The 16,730-nt window shown below is 39.7% G+C and overlaps 1 protein-coding gene and 1 non-coding gene across 2 annotated transcripts in view; both read right to left on the bottom strand.

The window, feature by feature from the left end:
• LOC141679956 (uncharacterized) overlaps nt 1–12,669 on the bottom strand; it is a 49,948-nt gene extending 37,279 nt beyond the window's left edge. The window contains exons 1-2 of the mRNA XM_074486310.1: nt 12,572–12,669; nt 11,594–12,077 (exon numbers count right to left, since the gene is read on the bottom strand). Of these exons, the coding sequence (XP_074342411.1) occupies nt 11,594–12,077; nt 12,572–12,658 (571 nt within the window). The 5' untranslated portion in view covers nt 12,659–12,669. The remainder of the gene's footprint in view (nt 1–11,593; nt 12,078–12,571) is intronic.
• On the bottom strand, nt 608–714 carry LOC141681110 (small nucleolar RNA R71). The gene has a single exon (XR_012558552.1). It is a non-coding gene; the product is annotated as a small nucleolar RNA R71 (small nucleolar RNA).
• Nucleotides 12,670–16,730: the final 4,061 nt, after the last annotated feature.

Below are 16,730 nucleotides of genomic sequence, written 5' to 3'. Positions count from 1 at the left end.
GTTAAAGTTCATTGACTCGGATATTGGTACTTACCTACTATTTTTCTTTATCGTGTATCAGGTACTCTAGCGAGCGTGTATGCATACGCGTTCACGGGGTCGTAAGAGAACTCTGGATCAAGCCGAGGAAGAAGCTGTAGTGATTAGAAGGGAAGTTTTTGAGGATGAAGAGAAAGTAGTAGAGGAAGAGAAAGTCGAGGAACCAGTTCTAGTAGTGATGGGAGATCAAGCATAAATTCCCAAGGCTCTGATGGACTATTCTCAGCCTAAGATCGATGATATTCAGTCGAGCATCATCAGACCATCCATCTCGGCTAACACTTTTGAGATCAAGTCGATCACGATTCAGATGATACAAAACTCAATTCAGTTTGGGGGTTCTCCTACAGAAGATCCCAACATGCACATCAGGGATTTCATCGAGATCCGCGATACTTTCAAGTTCAATGGGGTGACTGAAGATGCTATCAAGCTGCGACTCTTCCCATTCTCTCTGAGGGATAACACAAAGTGCTGGTTAAATTCTCTACCACCAGGGTCTATCACCATATGGGAAGATCTTGCTTAAAAGTTTCTCACTAAATTCTTTCCTATGAAGAAGACTGCTGCAATCAGGAATGCTCTTACTTAGTTTGCTTAATAAACTGGAGAATCTCTGTGTGAGGCTTGGGATCGATATAAGGAGATGCTAAGGAAGTGCCCACACCATGGCATGCCTGATTGGATGATTATAAATTATTTCTACAATGGTTTGGGTGCTCAGTCTAGATTTATTCTCGATGCAGCATCAGGAGGAGCCTTGTGGGCTAAGAGCTACAATGAAGCTTATGAATTGATCGAACTGATGGCTGCTAATGAATACCAGAATCCTTCTCAGAGGCTAACTCAGGGAAAGGTAGCAGGAATTATGGAGTTGGAAGCAGCAACTGCTATAGCTGCCCAACTTAAAGCATTGACGATGAAAGTGGATTCTTTGGCAAATTATGGAGTTAATCAAATCTCTAGTGTTTGTGAGCTTTGTGCGGGGGCGCATAAAACTGAGCAGTGTGCTATTTCTAGTGAATTAACTCAATTTGTGAGCAACATTCAGAGATCACAGCAACAAGCTCCAACCACTTATCATCCAAATAACTGCAATCATCTTAACTTCACCTAAAGTAATAATCAGAATCCGGTGCAACAATCTTATCAGCCATACACAATAAAGTAGTATAACCCTCCTGGTTTTCAGCAACCGTAATATGCCCCTAGGAAATAACTTCAACTTCAGCAGCTACCGCAAGCTAATGAAAAATCTGAATTGGAGGAGTTGAGGCTCATGTGCAAGAGCCAAGCTGTGTCGATCAAGACCTTGGAGAATCAGATTGGGCAATTTGCTAATGCATTACTGAATCGACAACCTGGCACACTCCCAAAAGTGCCAGGCAAGAAGGAAGCTAAGGAGCATGTTAAGGAAATTACATTGAGGTATGGTAAGGTTGGGAATCCTGAAAAAGCAAAGACTCCAGAATTTGAAGTTGAAGCTGAAGAAGAAGAAGTGCAGAAGGAAGCAGAATTGGAACCAAGAAAGACTACTGTTGAGCACACTCCTCCTGAGGGTAATACAGGGGAGAAACAGATCTATCTTCCACCTCCTTTTCTTAAGAGGCTGCAGAAAAAAAAGCTGGATAAGCAGTTTGAGAAGTTTCTGGATGTGTTCAAGAAACTTCACATCAACATACCTTTCACTGAAGCTTTTGAACAAATGCCTAGCTACGCGAAGTTTATGAAAGGTATTCTCTCTAGGAAGGTGGAGCTTGATGACTTAGAGACCGTTGCTCTCACGGAGGAATGCAGTGCTGTGCTGCAACAGAAGTTGCCTCCGAAGCTTAAGGATCCTGGAAGCTTCACTATTCCATGCACCATTGGAAAGGTGTCATTTGACAAGTGTCTATGTGACTTGGGAGCTAGCATCAATCTAATGCCCTTGTCAATCTTCAAGAAGTTGGACTTGCCTGATCCCAAGCCTACTTATATGACTTTGCAGTTGGCCGACTGTTCTATTACATATCCGAGAGGTATTATGGAGGATGTCTTGGTCATGGTGGATAAACTCATCATCCCTGATAATTTTGTAATTCTTGATTTCGAGGAGGATAAAAACATTCCCATAATCTTGGGAAGACCTTTCTTGGCTACTGGACGAACCTTGATAGATGTGTAGAAGGGTGAGCTCACCATATGAGTGATGGATCAGGATGTAACTTTTAATATGTTCAATGCCATGAAGTTCCCTACGGAAAATGAGGAGTGCTTAGAAGTGGAGTTGGTTTGTAACACCCCCAGATCCGGGGTCGGGGATCCGGGTTGTCACGGTCTTTCTTTCCACAATATCACTTTACTTAATTAATAATAAATACCCTCATGCTGTGACCCCACACTAACACACACCACAACTCGTTATAGTCTCAGAGATGAAATTGAAATAAGTACAAGTCTTTGAATCCACAGTTTAAAATTATTACAACCCAAAATGATTACTTGATAATTTACAGTTAATTGCCATTATCTGCCACAAGTTATAATTATACATAATTGGATTCTCAAAAGTAGATGGTCTAAACTGCAATGGATCTACCTCTGCAGCTATAGCAGCTACAATATCAGCGGGAAGACGCGGGACGCTTCCCACGCGCTTGCGCTGGGTCTGCTGGAGTCTGGCCATCTCTCCTAACTGTTGTTGTGTGATGAAGAAATAAAGCAAGAGTGAGCCTTACAGCTCGCAAGATAATATATACAGTGATATCAATAATATAAGTATCTAAAGGGATACTTGATAGCATCTCTATCATATGCAAGATAATTACTTGCTAGATATAAGTAAAAACAAGGAATGAAGTTACCAATACTTCACCACACTTATATCTTATAAAGCGACTTGAACTACCACTGTTCAAAGTATTATAAGTTTTAAGAAAAACATCCCATAGATGAGGCCACAAGTTAAGACTTGAATAGATTCAATCTTTGAAATATTATTGAATGAAAAAGTTATGAGATACTTTATTTAGTCCTGATATATATATATATCCACATATATATATATCCCGAAAACATTTCCTGGAACCTCTGTTATGTGAAGTATGAACAGAGTTCGAAACATCCAATGAATTTTTGGAAAGGAAAAGAAAACATTTGGCATAAACCCGATATCTTGCTGATCAGGCACAGATACCAATAAGTAACCTTTTCTACTAGTAGATGGACGAATTCCCCACTGGTCATCACCCCGAGTCATAATTAAGACCCATGCTGGACTGCCACTCAGCCACCTATGCATTTGATGGACTCCCACTGAGCCACTTACACAATAATAGACCGTACCTCGGCCTGTCGCTTATGCCGACTCAATGAGAGGGGCTTACTTCCCGAACGTTGGGCAAGTAATCAATTCATTTACCAAATCTGCAACCTTGTTGCGAATATAAAATACACCACAAAGCCGGATTCCCCAGGTTTTGAACGAGTATTTAAATCCCCTTTAAAAGGGAGATCTTAAATATAAAAATGAGTTTTGGGATCCGCTCTAACTTTTAAAAATCATTTTGAAGACTCGAAAACACTTTAAAGAGTGTTTGGAGTAAGGCTGATTTAATGAAGTAAATCAGTCCCCAGAATATTTAGAAAATGACTGAATATTATTATTTAAATAATATTCCCATAAAGAATAATCTTTTATAAAAATAATTGAAGTAGAAGTTTTAAAACTTATACTTGAAATAAACATTAAATAACCAAAGATATACTTATATGAAAGTATTATCTTTATTTGAATAATCGAAAATAAGTTTGATTATTAACACTTTATTCTTTAATAAAATAAAGAATATACCTTAGCAAATAATCGGAGTCATAGATCCTCAAATGAATATTCAAATAATATTCAATAAATAAAATAAGCTGAGTCATAATACCTCGAATGAATATTATAAATAATATTCATTAAATAAAATAAAGGAGTCATAAGTCCTCGAATGAATATTCAAGATAATATTCAATAATAAAATAAAGTTATCGACTAAACCTTATTCGATTAATAGTTTGGAAAACTATAACCATATATATATATATAAATATATATATATATATATATATATATATATCCATATCCATATAAAATCTACTCGGGATCCTCGACTCCCGGTTTTTGAAAATATTTTCACCTTTGGGTCCCTATACTAAGGGTATATGCAAGATACAACTATCCTCTAGCATAGGTATTATCAAATAACCAACAGATGTATATTTCAAGAATATAAAACGGGCATGCATATATACCATATCACATGCTACAATATATCGCAAAAATTTGCTAATTAACCAACATGCATCTATCGCAAGATAATGCATATACATATATTCATCACAACAACAGTATAACGGGTAGAATACTTGCCTGAGCGACTTGGGGGTGAGAAAGGCTCGGGGCGAGTCTGATAACCTATAAACAACAAGTAAGTTGGAATTAAACCAAAATCACTTGTAAATCTATGCTTTAACTAACTTAGACTCTAATGCTAGTTTTACGCTCACCGATTCGCTTAAGTCACTCGGGTACCCTCGGCTCCACCATTTTTAATAACTTAACCTTTACGAGTTTTAAAGCGATTCCTTCGCGAATGACTTACCAACTGCCTAACGCACTTACCATAAATGTTTCACACATTAATTAACCCTTTTTGGTCTTTAACCTATATTCCAAAGTAAGGCGAGGGAAAAAGTTTCGTTCGCGAAACGCCGTTACTTGAAACGGTCGTTTCTCCCAAACCGTAAATCGGAATCGAACGAACTACATATCAAAACGAAGCTCGTAACATGAGCTATCTAATCAAGGCAGTGGTCACAATCTAGCAGGGGGTTCTCGGGTCCTAATGCTATGCACAAAAACAGTCCAAAGAAAATCGGACGTTACGACGGCTATGTTTACGCGATTTCCCATTTTTTAAACCATCCACAATCAACACAAACCATCCTCAAATCCAACACACAACAAACACCCATCCTTATCACATCATAACAACCCCAACCAATCCAATTTAATCATTCATACATATGCTTAAACTTTACTTTAATCATTCTTAAGTTTCTTTAAATCAAAACCACAAAATTACCATTTCATTTCACTACCATACCAAATCTCAAACTCTAATCATAACAACAACTACAATAACATCCTACTCATCAAAATCACCTTATAACATATAAGAACCTAGGGTTTGAAAATGGTATACCTTCCTTGAAGTGGTGGGTTGAGCTAGGAAGCCTTAAGAAGCTTGGAGAAGCCTTAGGAAAGCTTGGATCTTCAAGAAAACAAGAAAAAGTTCAAGTAAAAAAACTTGAAAACACTATTCATTGTCTTCTTCAATGCTTAAATGGAGAAGCTAGAGAAAGAATTAATGGCTTAAACTCATGATATAGCCATAACTAAGCATAAGGATGGTTAGGGAATTTTCTTACCAATTAAGGATGCTTGGATCTTGATTTTGGAAATTCTAAGCCTTGCAAAAAGAAGAAAGCCGAGAGCAAACAATGAAGAACAAGGCCTTGGTTGATTTTTTGATTTTGATGAAATGATTTGCTAGTTGGTTGACTTGGTTTTGTATTTGATTTAGCAAATTACCACCTTGCCCTTGAATTTGTGTGGTCCTTAATCAACCACACCTCCCTTCTTCCATGTCATGCTTACCTCATCCACATGATGTCATCCTTCCTTCCTTGTCTTCTTTCTATTGGTGGGATGACATCATTCCTACTAATCCCTTTTGATTAACTTCCTAATCGTTTGCCTAATGACCGCTGATCTGTTATGCGGTTCGCTTAATTTTCGTTCTCGTTTATCGTTTGAAGGATCATACCCGGGATCTTATTACTTAGGTTCCCTTAACCTTTCTCAATACATTATATTCCTTTTTATGATCCTCTATTATAATCCTTTAATTTAAATCCTTTTTATCCTGTTACTTTATACTCAATTCTCTCCGTATCTTGTGGATTTCCGGGAAAAACCAAAGTGTTCGGAATTGGATTCTGACGATATTTACATACACTTATATACTTCATAGAGTACTAATAAAATCCCAGAATATCCATAACAGAATCCCTACATAGTGTGGCGCGAAAAGTTTTCTCATTCAGCTAAAACACTATTCACAAGGGTTACAAAAAGTTGAAATTTTTTTTTTTTTGGGGTTATTACAGTCTCCCCTCCTTAAAAGGATTCCGTCCCGGAATCAAACAGAAAACAATTGGGGGTACTTTTCTAGCATTGCGCTCTCTAGTTCCCAAGTCGATTCTTCCACATTATGATTCTGCCATAGTACTCGGACTAGTTTGATCACCTTGTTCCGAAGCACCTGCTCCTTCTTATCTATAATCCTTACTGGCTTCTCCACGTAAGTTAGATCTGGCTGCATATCCACCTGCTCGTACTCCACTATGTGCCTGGCATCTCGATGATACCTCCTTAGCATTGACACATGGAACACATTATGAACTTGTTGCAAATTAGGGGGTAGGGCTAGCTCGTAAGCTAACTTCCCAATCCGTCTTAATATCTCAAAAGGTCCAATGTATCTTGGGCTTAGTTTTCCTTTCTTTCCGAACCTCATTAATCCCTTCCAAGGGGATACTTTCAACAGTACTAAGTCCCCTACTTCATATTCCTTGTCCTTTCGGGCTAGGTCTGCATATTTCTTTTGTCTGTCTTGGGCTGCTACAAGTCGCCCTCTGATAAGATCCACTATATCTTTGGTCCTTTGGACCACTTCCGGTCCGAGCATCTTCCGCTCTCCTACTTCATCCCAGTATAAGGGAGATCGACACCTTCTTCCGTACAAAGCCTCATAAGGCGGCATCCCGATGCTAGCATGAAAGCTATTGTTATAAGAAAACTCGATCAACGGCAGGTGATCATCCCAACTTCCTTTAAGGTCTATTGCACAGACTCTCAACATATCCTCTAGTGTCTGGATGGTCCTTTCACTCTGTCCATCCGTTTGGGGATGATACGCGGTACTCATATTTAACTTGGTCCCCGCACATTCCTGAAAGCTCCTCCAAAATCTGGAGTTAAACCTAGGGTCTCGGTCTGAGACAATGGACGCTGGGACTCCATGTCGCGTCACTATTTCCTTAAGGTAAATGTCCACCAGTCTATCGACTGTGTATCTCTCGTTGATAGGAATGAAATGAGCTGACTTTGTCAGTCGGTCTATAATTACCCAAATGGCGTCGTGATTGGCTTTCGTCCTTGGCAAGCCTACAACAAAATCCATCGCTATCTGTTCCCATTTCCATTCGGGAATCTCCAGGGGTCGCAAAAGTCCACTGGGTCTTTGGTGCTCTGCCTTTACTCTTTGGCAAGTCAAACACTTGTTCACCCATTCTGCTACGTCTCTCTTCATGTTGGGCCACCAGTAATATTCCTTCAAATCCCTATACATCTTGGTACTTCCTGGGTGAATGGAATACCTTGAACTATGGCTTTCATCCAAAATCTCATCCTTAAGTTCTTGAACATTCGGAACCCAAATTCGGTAGGAATACCTCATTATCCCTTTATCATCTTTCTCAGTATGGATCTCTTCTCCAGTCATTGACTCTCTGTCTTCATTCATTGTTTTCTCCTGGCACAATCTGATCTTTTCCAATAATTCTGGCTGCATTGAGATCTCGAAAAGCTTTTCAATTCCGGTTCCGGTTACCTTTACTTCTATTCCCATTTTCTCAAAATCTCTTATCAATTCTTCCGAAGTCGTTAACATTCTGAGTCTTTCCTTTCTACTAAGGGCATCAGCCACCACATTGGCTTTCCCTGGATGATAGAGAATCTCACAATCGTAGTCCTTGATTAGTTCTAACCATCTCCTCTGGCGCATGTTGAGCTCTTTCTGCGTAAATATGTACTTGAGGCTCTTATGGTCTGTGAAAATCTCGCACTTCTCTCCATATAAGTAGTGCCTCCAAATTTTTAAAGCAAATACTATTGCCGCAAGCTCAAGGTCATGAGTAGGATATCTAACCTCGTATTCCTTCAATTGTCTCGACGCATACGCAATAACTTTACCGTGCTGCATAAGCACACATCCTAATCCTTTGTGTGACGCGTCACTATATATCACAAAATCTCCCTTTCCATCCGGCAATGCCAATACCGGAGCCGTTATCAACCTTTTCTTTAATTCCTGAAAACTGTTCTCGCATTTCTCCGTCCATTCAAACTTCTCTGTCTTACGAGTAAGTCGTGTCAAAGGGGCTGCGATCTTCGCAAAGTCCTGCACAAATCTACGATAGTAGCCGGCCAATCCTATGAAACTCCTCACCTCTGTGGGTGTGGTTGGCCTTTCCCAATTTGAGACTGCCTCTATCTTGGAGGGGTCGACCAATACTCCTTCTTTATTGATCACATGTCCTAAAAACTGTACTTCATTCCGCCAGAATTCACACTTCGAGAATTTGGCATATAACTGCTCCTCTCTGAGTATTCCTAGAGCTATCCTCAAATGCTCTGCATGTTCTGCCTCAGTCCTTGAGTAGATCAAAATATCATCGATAAAAACTATCACACACTTGTCCAAGTACTTCTTAAATACTCTATTCATTAAATCCATGAAGGCCGCTGGGGCGTTGGTTAATCCAAAGGACATTACCAAGAACTCATAATGCCCATACCTGGTACGGAACGCTGTCTTGGAAATATCTTCGGGCTTAATCTTTAGTTGGTGATATCCAGTTCTCAGGTCAATCTTGGAAAAATAAACAGCATCCTTTAGCTGGTCGAACAGATCGTCTATTCTAGGTAATGGGTACCTGTTCTTTATGGTTAGCTTGTTCAACTCTCGATAGTCTATGCACAACCTCATGCTCCCATCTTTCTTCTTAACAAATAAAACTGGTGCTCCCCACGGAGACACACTGGGTCTTATCATACCCTTATCCAAGAGTTCCTGCAATTGGATAGCTAATTCCTTCATTTCTAACGGGGCTAACCGGTAAGGTGCTTTTGAAACTGGCGCCGTCCCTGGGGCCAACTCAATAGCGAATTCAATCACTCTATCGGGTGGTAATCCCGGAAGGTCTTGGGGGAATACATCTTCAAATTCATTGACTACTGGAATATCTTGTAAGTTGGGCACCTCCTTCTGTGTGTCCACCACATAGGCTAGGTAGGCCTCACTTCCTTTTCGTAGCATCCTTTTGGCCTGAGCCATAGTCAAAAATTTCTGCGTCTGCCTCTTTCCTCTAAATATAACTTCTTTCTTCCCGGGGATATTTAACTTAACTTTCTTCCCTTTACAGTCTATCTGAGCATTGTTGCTAGATAGCCAGTCCATTCCCAAAATCACATCAAACTCCCCTAATTTAAAAGGAATCAGATCGACACTGAAAGATTGCTCCCCTATGCCTATCTCGCAGGCGGGGTGAATCTGGTTAACAGGAATAATTTCATGATTGGCTATTTCTACTTGTAAGGGTTCTATCAAGGGTTTAGCCTTAAGTCTTAACTTACGCGCAAAGTCCTTTGATATAAAAGATTTAGTTGCTCCCGAATCAAATAAAACATTTGCACTGACTGAATTTAGAGAAAGGGTACCTGCTATCACATCTGAATCTTTCATAGCATCCTGGACTGTCATGTTGAAAGTCCTCGCAGTAGGTGGCTTATTAGAAGCAGCCCTGCTTGCTCCCGAAGCTGCTGGTTTGTTCATTGGGCAATCCTTCTTCCAATGACCCTGGCGTCCACACTGATGACAATTGGTGGTTGGAACAACGGCAGGGGTTGATGATGGGCACCTAGTCGAATAGTGGCCTTCCCGACCGCACTTAAAACAGGTTACTGGCCTTTCTTTACACTCCCCAGTGTGATTCCTTCCACATATATTACAGGCTGGCAATGGGGGTCGAGATTGGTTGGGATAGGACATTCTTGACTTCTGGCCGCCCTGGCTCACACTCACACTCATTGGCCGCTTAAACCCAGTGTTCCTTCCTGGTAGGGACACTGCTCCTCGATTAAATCTAGTTGGGAAGCTCCTTCCTGCGGAACCTCCACCCATGCTCATACTTTTCCTCTTTATCCCTTTCTCCTCTCTTTCCTTCTGCATCTGTTCACTTCCAACTTCTACAATCGTTGCCTTTTGCACCAGAGTGGCATAGTCCGTAAGCTCAAGGATTGCTACCCTATTCTGAATCCATGGTTTCAGTCCCTGCTGAAACCTCCTAGCTTTCTTTTCCTCGGTGCTCACAAACTCCGGCACAAACCTTGATAACTCAGTAAATTTCGCTTCGTACTCTGCTACAGACAAGTTATTCTGTTTTAGCTCCAAGAACTTGAGCTCCATCTGGTTTTCCATAAACCTCGGGAAATACTTCCCTAGAAACAACTGACTAAATCTCTCCCAGGTTATTATAGCATCTGTCTCCATGTTTTTCTTGGCCTCCCACCAGTAGTTAGCTTCTCCTTTCAGAAGGTAGGTAGCAAATACAGTTTTCTGGGCCTCATCGATACTCAAAATCTCAAAAGATTTATCCATTTCCTTTAACCATGCCCTTGCCTCAACTGGGTCGGCTGATCCGTGGAACTCAGGGGGCTTAAGGGACTTAAAAGCCCTGAAAGAGTTTGCCACTGCATTGTTACTTCCTTGAGGGGGTGGGTTGGGTTGGCGTTCCAAATTCTGTCTTAGGAGTTGCATGAACTGGCTCATGGGATCCATGTCTGGGTTTGGTACTGGTTGCTCAACCTCGGTTTCTCCTTCTTCAGCCTCTATCTCGAATCCCTCAACATCATACGTTTCCTCTTCTTCTTCATACAGGGAGTCATCCTGTTCCACATAATCCTCATCTTCCTCTTCACTGTGTTCTTGGTTTCTATTGTCCTGATTATGGCTTCCCTGGTCCTCAGACCCAGGGTTCGCCCTAGTCCCAATCTTTCTTGGCGGCATGATTCTGATAATAATAAAAACAATTATTGGGAAAATTCAACGTTAGGTCACAATCATATACAACATTATGCCTTGCACAGCTCTTATAATGGGGAGAACGTATAACGCAGTTCTATTATTTTAAGAGAGTTCTAATACGAAGTGCAGTAATAATAATAATAAAACAGTGATCACGTCACTACGGAACTGAACTGAAAGGAAACAAATATATACATACTGCGAGAATACATAGTTTGATCTGGTCAAAAGTACAACAGTGCTACAGTCATCTGTCCCAAAAGTGATACACAAGAGTCTATCTGTCTAGTCAGAAAAAGGGATGCTATATACAAGTCAACTATCCCGGAAAATTGGCTCTTACTAAGGCCTCGGCTAACTAGACAACTAGACTATTCCATCAGCAATCCTGAATCACACACCGGAGCGGGTCAGCTCCCAAACCCTTTCCATCGCACGACGGAAGATATAGTCGGCCTGCCGCCTGGAGATCCTACCATGCCTGTCCCCCTGGAGAGATCTGAGTCTCGCTCGGGACGTGAGCTCTATCCCCGTAAGCTCCCTCCTCAAGGATCGGGGTATAGAAGCCCTGGTCTCATAAGCTCGGGTACGCCTACCCGCCCTCTCTGCATCCAACTCCCTCCTGGCCTCATCCAGTCGGGCCTCGGCAACAGCCACTCGGGTCCTCAAAACATCCTGAACATATCCATGAGCTAACGAAGACTGCCTCTGGGCAGGGTCAAGAGGTGGTGAATCCGGAGCCGCTGAGGGTGCCTCCTCGGTCTGCCTAGGCTCGGAAGTATGGGTCTCTGAGCTGTCATCATCAGGAATCCAAGATGGTGGTGGAGGGGTAGGGGCTCTGACCACCGGAAGTGTGGGTAAAGGGATACCATCATACACTACCATAGATCCAACACGCTCCTCAGCTACTGGGACCTCATCCGGGTCCTCCTCATCTGGAATAACAATAACCTCTGTCTCTGACTCCTCTGAGGGGTCCTCCTCATCCTCCTCCATCTCAGGCTCCTCCTGATCCTCAACATCTAACAATGCCTCATCATGCTCACGCTCGTACATCTCAGGGTCCTCCATCTCAGGCGCCTACACATTAAACGAGCTAAGTTACTATCATGATACTTATAAGGGTTCCCGTAAGGGTTTTAACTGTCAGCACTACTTTAAGTAGTCCGACCATGAACTTGGCAAGAGTTCTTATTATCTTTGTGAGTTTGTTATTATATCGTCGCATCATCTCTGAGGTTTATAACGCTTAGCTCTGATACCATTTCTGTAACACCCCCAGATCCGGGGTCGGGGATCCGGGTTGTCACGGTCTTTCTTTCCACAATATCACTTTACTTAATTAATAATAAATACCCTCATGCTGTGACCCCACACTAACACACACCACAACTCGTTATAGTCTCAGAGATGAAATTGAAATAAGTACAAGTCTTTGAATCCACAGTTTAAAATTATTACAACCCAAAATGATTACTTGATAATTTACAGTTAATTGCCATTATCTGCCACAAGTTATAATTATACATAATTGGATTCTCAAAAGTAGATGGTCTAAACTGCAATGGATCTACCTCTGCAGCTATAGCAGCTACAATATCAGCGGGAAGACGCGGGACGCTTCCCACGCGCTTGCGCTGGGTCTGCTGGAGTCTGGCCATCTCTCCTAACTGTTGTTGTGTGATGAAGAAATAAAGCAAGAGTGAGCCTTACAGCTCGCAAGATAATATATACAGTGATATCAATAATATAAGTATCTAAAGGGATACTTGATAGCATCTCTATCATATGCAAGATAATTACTTGCTAGATATAAGTAAAAACAAGGAATGAAGTTACCAATACTTCACCACACTTATATCTTATAAAGCGACTTGAACTACCACTGTTCAAAGTATTATAAGTTTTAAGAAAAACATCCCATAGATGAGGCCACAAGTTAAGACTTGAATAGATTCAATCTTTGAAATATTATTGAATGAAAAAGTTATGAGATACTTTATTTAGTCCTGATATATATATATATCCACATATATATATATCCCGAAAACATTTCCTGGAACCTCTGTTATGTGAAGTATGAACAGAGTTCGAAACATCCAATGAATTTTTGGAAAGGAAAAGAAAACATTTGGCATAAACCCGATATCTTGCTGATCAGGCACAGATACCAATAAGTAACCTTTTCTACTAGTAGATGGACGAATTCCCCACTGGTCATCACCCCGAGTCATAATTAAGACCCATGCTGGACTGCCACTCAGCCACCTATGCATTTGATGGACTCCCACTGAGCCACTTACACAATAATAGACCGTACCTCGGCCTGTCGCTTATGCCGACTCAATGAGAGGGGCTTACTTCCCGAACGTTGGGCAAGTAATCAATTCATTTACCAAATCTGCAACCTTGTTGCGAATATAAAATACACCACAAAGCCGGATTCCCCAGGTTTTGAACGAGTATTTAAATCCCCTTTAAAAGGGAGATCTTAAATATAAAAATGAGTTTTGGGATCCGCTCTAACTTTTAAAAATCATTTTGAAGACTCGAAAACACTTTAAAGAGTGTTTGGAGTAAGGCTGATTTAATGAAGTAAATCAGTCCCCAGAATATTTAGAAAATGACTGAATATTATTATTTAAATAATATTCCCATAAAGAATAATCTTTTATAAAAATAATTGAAGTAGAAGTTTTAAAACTTATACTTGAAATAAACATTAAATAACCAAAGATATACTTATATGAAAGTATTATCTTTATTTGAATAATCGAAAATAAGTTTGATTATTAACACTTTATTCTTTAATAAAATAAAGAATATACCTTAGCAAATAATCGGAGTCATAGATCCTCAAATGAATATTCAAATAATATTCAATAAATAAAATAAGCTGAGTCATAATACCTCGAATGAATATTATAAATAATATTCATTAAATAAAATAAAGGAGTCATAAGTCCTCGAATGAATATTCAAGATAATATTCAATAATAAAATAAAGTTATCGACTAAACCTTATTCGATTAATAGTTTGGAAAACTATAACCATATATATATATATAAATATATATATATATATATATATATATATATATCCATATCCATATAAAATCTACTCGGGATCCTCGACTCCCGGTTTTTGAAAATATTTTCACCTTTGGGTCCCTATACTAAGGGTATATGCAAGATACAACTATCCTCTAGCATAGGTATTATCAAATAACCAACAGATGTATATTTCAAGAATATAAAACGGGCATGCATATATACCATATCACATGCTACAATATATCGCAAAAATTTGCTAATTAACCAACATGCATCTATCGCAAGATAATGCATATACATATATTCATCACAACAACAGTATAACGGGTAGAATACTTGCCTGAGCGACTTGGGGGTGAGAAAGGCTCGGGGCGAGTCTGATAACCTATAAACAACAAGTAAGTTGGAATTAAACCAAAATCACTTGTAAATCTATGCTTTAACTAACTTAGACTCTAATGCTAGTTTTACGCTCACCGATTCGCTTAAGTCACTCGGGTACCCTCGGCTCCACCATTTTTAATAACTTAACCTTTACGAGTTTTAAAGCGATTCCTTTGCGAATGACTTACCAACTGCCTAACGCACTTACCATAAATGTTTCACACATTAATTAACCCTTTTTGGTCTTTAACCTATATTCCAAAGTAAGGCGAGGGAAAAAGTTTCGTTCGCGAAACGCCGTTACTTGAAACGGTCGTTTCTCCCAAACCGTAAATCGGAATCGAACGAACTACATATCAAAACGAAGCTCGTAACATGAGCTATCTAATCAAGGCAGTGGTCACAATCTAGCAGGGGGTTCTCGGGTCCTAATGCTATGCACAAAAACAGTCCAAAGAAAATCGGACGTTACGACGGCTATGTTTACGCGATTTCCCATTTTTTAAACCATCCACAATCAACACAAACCATCCTCAAATCCAACACACAACAAACACCCATCCTTATCACATCATAACAACCCCAACCAATTCAATTTAATCATTCATACATATGCTTAAACTTTACTTTAATCATTCTTAAGTTTCTTTAAATCAAAACCACAAAATTACCATTTCATTTCACTACCATACCAAATCTCAAACTCTAATCATAACAACAACTACAATAACATCCTACTCATCAAAATCACCTTATAACATATAAGAACCTAGGGTTTGAAAATGGTATACCTTCCTTGAAGTGGTGGGTTGAGCTAGGAAGCCTTAAGAAGCTTGGAGAAGCCTTAGGAAAGCTTGGATCTTCAAGAAAACAAGAAAAAGTTCAAGTAAAAAAACTTGAAAACACTATTCATTGTCTTCTTCAATGCTTAAATGGAGAAGCTAGAGAAAGAATTAATGGCTTAAACTCATGATATAGCCATAACTAAGCATAAGGATGGTTAGGGAATTTTCTTACCAATTAAGGATGCTTGGATCTTGATTTTGGAAATTCTAAGCCTTGCAAAAAGAAGAAAGCCGAGAGCAAACAATGAAGAACAAGGCCTTGGTTGATTTTTTGATTTTGATGAAATGATTTGCTAGTTGGTTGACTTGGTTTTGTATTTGATTTAGCAAATTACCACCTTGCCCTTGAATTTGTGTGGTCCTTAATCAACCACACCTCCCTTCTTCCATGTCATGCTTACCTCATCCACATGATGTCATCCTTCCTTCCTTGTCTTCTTTCTATTGGTGGGATGACATCATTCCTACTAATCCCTTTTGATTAACTTCCTAATCGTTTGCCTAATGACCGCTGATCTGTTATGCGGTTCGCTTAATTTTCGTTCTCGTTTATCGTTTGAAGGATCATACCCGGGATCTTATTACTTAGGTTCCCTTAACCTTTCTCAATACATTATATTCCTTTTTATGATCCTCTATTATAATCCTTTAATTTAAATCCTTTTTATCCTGTTACTTTATACTCAATTCTCTCCGTATCTTGTGGATTTCCGGGAAAAACCAAAGTGTTCGGAATTGGATTCTGACGATATTTACATACACTTATATACTTCATAGAGTACTAATAAAATCCCAGAATATCCATAACAGAATCCCTACATAGTGTGGCGCGAAAAGTTTTCTCATTCAGCTAAAACACTATTCACAAGGGTTACAAAAAGTTGAAATTTTTTTTTTTTTGGGGTTATTACATGGTTGATTCTGTGGTTACTTCAGAACTTGATCAATTGCTAAGGACTGATGCCTTAGAGAAGGCCTTGTTGAGGAATTCCGATTGTGAAGATGATGAAGGGGATGAACAGTTGCAATTTCTGAATGTTTCTCCCTGGAAGAGGAAGATTGATATGCCTTTGAATCTCTGGGGGAGGAGTTAAACAAAGATCCTAAGCACCTCAAGCCATCTATTGAGGAAGCTCCTACTCTTGAGCTTAAGCCTTTACCTGAACATTTGAGGTATGTATTTTTAGGTGATGCATCTACTTTGTCTGTGATTATAGCATCTGACCTTTCAGGTAGAGACGAGGAGAAGCTTTTGAGAATTCTTAGAGAATTTAAATCGGAAATTGGCTGGACTATAGCAGATATCAAGGGAATCAACCCTTCATATTGCATGCATAAAATTCTACTAGAGGAAGGAAGAAAGTGTAACACCCCAAATCCGAGGTCTGGGATTCGGGTTGTCACGAGTTCCATTTCCCTTAATAAACAATCAACTACTCTGTACTGTGAC

This window comes from Apium graveolens, chromosome 8 (genome assembly GCF_009905375.1).
Source record: "Apium graveolens cultivar Ventura chromosome 8, ASM990537v1, whole genome shotgun sequence".
NCBI classification, from domain to species: Eukaryota; Viridiplantae; Streptophyta; class Magnoliopsida; order Apiales; family Apiaceae; genus Apium; species Apium graveolens.
The sequence above is the reverse complement of the archived record's forward strand: the minus strand, read 5'-3'. Positions and strand labels throughout refer to the sequence as shown.